The sequence below is a fragment of the Buceros rhinoceros genome, unplaced genomic scaffold (genome assembly GCF_000710305.1).
Source record: "Buceros rhinoceros silvestris isolate BGI_N320 unplaced genomic scaffold, ASM71030v1 scaffold39627, whole genome shotgun sequence".
Lineage (NCBI taxonomy): Eukaryota > Metazoa > Chordata > Aves > Bucerotiformes > Bucerotidae > Buceros > Buceros rhinoceros.
Genome location: NW_010423534.1, coordinates 2,226 through 7,690, shown reverse-complemented (window position 1 = coordinate 7,690; position 5,465 = coordinate 2,226). Strand labels below are relative to the sequence as shown.

General features: G+C 52.2%; 1 protein-coding gene across 1 annotated transcript in view; it reads right to left on the bottom strand.

Annotated features, from left to right (window-relative positions):
• The window catches only part of LOC104497217 (BTB/POZ domain-containing protein 2), a gene marked incomplete at its 3' end in the record, with an annotated part of 12,558 nt that extends 8,501 nt beyond the window's left edge, over nt 1-4,057 (bottom strand). Inside the window, exons 1-2 of the mRNA XM_010140441.1 lie at nt 3,942-4,057; nt 975-1,131 (exon numbers count right to left, since the gene is read on the bottom strand). Of these exons, the coding sequence (XP_010138743.1) occupies nt 975-1,131; nt 3,942-4,024 (240 nt within the window). The remainder of the gene's footprint in view (nt 1-974; nt 1,132-3,941) is intronic.
• Between the last annotated feature and the right edge of the window lie 1,408 nt (nt 4,058-5,465).

Here is a 5,465-nt window from a genome sequence, read left to right as displayed (position 1 = left end):
CTCACACATCGGGCGCCTGAACCCAGTGACTTGGAAAGCTGCAGCAAAGGAGTTACAACTGTTCCATGACACACTGGGTGGGAGCATGGCTTTGGCTACCTTCCCCCGAGCGCGAATCTGTAAGTCCTGGATCCTCCCCAGGGAAGCGCAGCGCAGCTCCCCTCATGTGCCAGGGGCTGCCTCACCCGCTTACGGCACATGGAAAAGGGCCAAGTTAAAAAGAGGACGCGTAAAGAGGGTATTTTGCAACAAAAGCTGAATCAGAGCAGTGAAGAGTGTCTACAACAGCGAAACTGCTTTGAGGACGGGATCCAAATATTTAAACTCAAGTGAAAAAACAAGTGGAAGTCACTGGCATGTCATCAGCTGCCAGCAGCGAGGGTGGCAGGGCCCGCGACGAAAAGATGGGGCTGGGCAATGGCAAGGACAGCGACGCTGATTTAATCCACCTGCAGGCAAAGGCTGATCCTCTCCAAAACAAGCACAGGTTGTAAACACCGTCTTCTAGTTCTAGGAAGATAAACCCCACCACGCATGAAAAAGTTGAATTTTCCGTCTTTTAGCCCCATTTCAGGGAAGCTATTGCAAAAGAGCCCTTCGAAGAACATCCGACCAGCCAGATGCAGCAGGTTTTACACCGAGAAAGCCGATTATACCAGTCCTGGATCTGAACACATGAAAATCCTCTCATTTCACTTTTCCTCTTGGCAGATGAAGTTTTTCCACCTTGTTTTTTTATTTCCCCAGCTCACACTCTGGGAGGAATCACTTGTCACGCCGAACAAAAAGCAGATCTGAAACACGCAGCAACGCTGGCTGTATCTTACTGCTCTTGCTAAGAACCTGCTCATCAGCACTAGACTCCTGCAAGGAAAAATTCCAAGTGACCCAGAACTGCTCCATTTGGGACGGTCAACACCAGAACTCGAAGGGCCCTCGCTGGAGGGACTGCACGTGGACGGCTGCAAACTCACCTGGGTTAACAGCATGAAGGCATTGTCTGCCCGGAGGTTTTTTTTAAGGAACTCCACACAGTGAGCTTCCAGGGCTGGAACGGCATATTTTTTAGCTGTGTAAAGGGTTGTCATAACAGTCTCTGGTCCAATCTGAACTTCATCTGAATAAAGAAATCTGAAAACATGCAAACAAACATCACTCTGGTAAAGCCAGTAACAGGGTAAAACCCCTCATAATTCATGAGGAACATGTTTATGCTTCTGCCCATCACGCTGGCCCCGTTTCCTCCACTTGAGAGATGGGAGGGTCCTCACATCCTTCCACTGACTCTGGTCTACCAAGGAGAAGCTCTGCCTGCTGCTTACGCTGGGCCAGAACAGCCTCTGGCCAAGTGGGCCCCTTAAAATTAATGGGTTTGGCTGTTCATTTGGACTAAACGAGGACAAAAATTCATTATACGGATGTTAAAGCGCAGCCACAGCGCAACTGCGGCGTAAGGCAGGAGTTCATTGCAGTGGCAACCGTGGGCTGCCCCGCTGCTGGCGAGGCCAGCACAAGGAAGCACATTCATTCCACACGGGAAAACAAAGGTCTGTGTCGGAAGCCTGGCCGAGGCTCCTCGTACCCAAGCGTGCCGATTAGAGACACGGGAGCTGCCAGGCTGAGCTCAGTAAAACCAGCCACGCCTGACGTTAGTCCTAACCCCCTGCAGAGGGTTTGTTTAGTGTTTTTCCTCAAACCAGTCAAGCATTTGCCAATCAGGATCTGAAAGGCTCAAAGCGCAGGGGTGGAACATTAACTGTGTTAACTGGGCTCAGCATTCCTAATCCACGGGATGATCCGGAAACATCAGACATTTCTCCTCCTGCCTCTCTCCAAAGGGGGCACGGCAACACATCGCGTGGCTGCCCTTCCTGGAGGCTTCGCGCAGCCACCGGGCCCCTCCCAGGCTGGCGGGACCCGCTGCGGAGCTCCTGCTCCTCTGGCTTGAAAGGGAATTCAGGGAAGCACAAACAGGGGGATTCAGAGGAAAGGAAGCGCCCTCGCTGCTGAAAACAGGCTCTTGTGCTGCTCTGGAGCATCTGTTAGTAACAGCATCAAGCCCCAGGCCCATGACCGGGTTTTGCACACATGTCCTCACCAGCCCTATTTTCACCCAGCAATCCTGTTTACTGCAAGATTAAAAGATGCCAGGTGCTCTAAAAACAACTAGTTGTGTTTATCGCAGTGACGATGTCAGTATTTATTTTTACCATAGTCCGAACAGTGCGTGCTAAGAGGGGCAACAAGAGAGGCTCGAACTGTGGAGAAGTGCAGTATCATTTAAAAGGAGGTTTAGATTATAACCGCAGACAAGCAGAAACATTCCTTGGGTTCCCATGATACTAATACTAAAACAGGATCTCTTACAGCAGACCTGTAAAGGCCACTGGGCATCAGACACAATCAAAATCTGCTGTCCAGAGGGGACCTTCTGCCGAACGGTCAGGATGGGCACTCTGTCCCTTGATAAGCTCCTGATCCTACGGCATTAGGTCATGGCTTGGATGGAGTCCAGAGACATATGTAAGGATCAGCTGCCATTTCAGATCAGTGTTTGGAGGGACTGTTTTTACTCCAGGAAGCCTCACACCACGTACTTGGTGAGCTTCCTACTGGAACGCTGCACCCAAACTTCCTCTGGCACGTTTTAAAAGCGACAGCTCGATTCCAGATTTAAGCATCTGAGATAGCCCTGGACAACATGCGCAGCTACTGCAGCGCAACCGCGAGCTTCGGAGGCACCCTGATACCCCCCGACTTCTCCTCTACAGAACATACATATTTCTGATGAAATCCACCTAAACTCATCACTTCTGTCTTTTCAGATGAGGGTTCTCTTCCAAGATCACGTTGTTTACACAAGCGCTGACATCTCAGCACTGGCAGGGAAACAACGTGACTTGAATCCACTCGTATTTCAGCCTCGCTAAGTTTTAAAGACAGACACTCTCTGCACTCCAGAGAGATCCACCTGGCTCACAGTCATACACCAGTTAGTCAGAGGGATTCCCCACGTGTCTGGGTTAAACGGAGCCGAAGGGGAGGGGGCTGGGGGTTCCCTATTATTTCTGGCCTTTCATTCTAGCAAAGATCAATCTTCAAATCTTCTAAGATAGCACGGTCATGACCGAAGCACTTTTTGCAGCGTGCCAAAGCTCTGTGCGGCGACTGCTCGCAGTAGGAAGCGAGCAGGGAACGTGTCAGGAGCTCAGGGCTGGGAGTGGGTGACAGGAACCTCGTCGAAACGGGACAGTGACTCTTCAGCGCCCATTCAGGATTGCTGCGGGGCGTCACAGAGCACCAGCCGAGCCAAAAGGGAGCAGTGAACAGGATGTTACAGCCCCTTCCTCCTCCTCACCCAGCACAGTAAATTCAAAACCAAAAGAGGAATAGAACATGTGCGAGGGGAGATCCCGCACAGAGCGGCTGCCACCGATCTCATCTCCTCGCCTACCTGTTACAACACGTTCGTTCGCCTGAAGGAGCAAAAGTGTTTGTAATGCACAGAGCGTTAGGATTCCTCCTCCCCACTGCCCTCAAACTGCGTTTGGACCAAATCAACCAATTCACGAATGAGAATTTACAAGAATTTTGAGAGAATTTATGTCTGAACGGGTGAGTATCAACTCCCCTACGTGCGCGTACTCCAGGTGACCAGCTCCACCTCCCTGCTGCCACATTTCCCTGGTGTATAACCACATATTTACAAAACATAAACTACCCAGTGCAGCTTTGCGCGGGCAGCAGGAGGGTGAATTCACTGCTAAACCAAAACGTGGAGCCAGTCAGGTATTTTACCCAGGAAAACGAGGGATTTCACAGCAGGGTTTAAACACCCTGGAACAGATCAACAAAGAGGCAACTTCACGATCTCCAGTCTCTGCCCTCCCCTGCAATAAATCTGTCCGTGGCAGTTACGGTGTGCGTTAGAAGGTGCTTACTTCAGCAGAGCCAGGAAAGCAGCAGGCTCCACATCGGGCAGCTCGATCTCTGTCGAGGTTGTGGCCATTCCACCATTGAACATCGCATCGAAGACTGCGCTGCCCACAGCCAGCACGAACCTAACGTTAAAAAAAGGAACAAACAAGCACAAAAACCTTGTATTAAACCACATTCGCTTTCCAAAAACATCCCAGGCTGGTTTCTGTTCCCCAAGGCCTCCCCCAGGGAAAGCAAATCAGTCCCAGCGCTAAAGCAAAAGTGTTTTGCAACAGAAGGGAGTGTCGGGCTTGTTGGTCGACACCCGAGTTGGAAGCAGTTTCATTCTGAGCGCTGTCCCAGCACACGACACGGTGACAGGCCCCAAAGACAAGGTTTGGTGCATCACGGAACGGAATACACGGGGCTGCTTTGCCAAGTCCTCGTAGGAGCCCACGGACCATTCACCAGGTGGAGAAGCCAAGAATCAGCAAAGTGAAGGGATTCAAGTTCTTCCAGCGAACAGGGAAATTCTTGGCACAATTTCCCACAGTCACGGACTGTAAACACGGAAAACTTGTCACTAGACGCTGCCCATCCTCCTCCCTCCACCCCAGGCTCCAGGAAGACCTCCCTGGAGGCAGCAGCGTGAGCTCTCCAAACATGCTGATTTGCTCCAGGAGCTGCGGACACCAGCAACTGCTGCAGCACCCAGCACAGGAGCCACCTTCCCCGGGCACACACTGTCTCCTTCCACACAAGACCTGCTTCGGGCTCGGCCTAGAAGGCACAGACACCTCACTCGAAGCAAACCAGCACTGTTAGGAGCCACAAACCCACTGCTGCGAGTTTACGCGGTAATTAACGGCAAGAGGCTCGTTACCAGCCCTACAGAAACAAGACACAAGAACTCCCGCAAACCAGGTTTGAGACCGAAAATAATATTCCAGTGCTCCACATAACCAAGACGATTCCCCCCTGCTCCACCCCAGCTCCTGTTTTAGGAGCTGCCCAGAGGCTGGTGCAGACGCGAGCGGCGGTACCTGCCTTGTGCCTCCACCCATCGCCTAGTTCATTTAATTTGTACTCCCAGCAGCCCTGCTCCCCTCCCGGGCACCCCGTAATACCCGTAACAAAACAAACCCCTCGAGAACCGCGACCATCCCTCGCTGCGTACCACCTCTACCACCTTCCTCCTTCATCCGCTCCACTGTGGAGAAATCTGAAAACGTCCCTTCCAGAGGAGCTGGCACAGGGACAGAGCCACACGTGACAAACTGGAGTTCGGGTAAGGCGGAGGTGACAAGGAGCTAATGAGCGATGACCGTTTCTTGGCTGCACCCTTCCAGTGCAGGGGCTGGAGGGACCAGATGGAACGAGCAGGAGGTGGGTTCAAAGCCCCCAGGAGAAGCCCCTCACACACAGCCCCAGGAGCTGAGCGCTGGGACACCTCAGCTCATGACACTCCAGGTACTGCAAGTCAATACGTGAGGAAAAACAGGATGAGCTCAGGAGAGGTGCCAGGAAACAGCAGCCAAAACCCCACC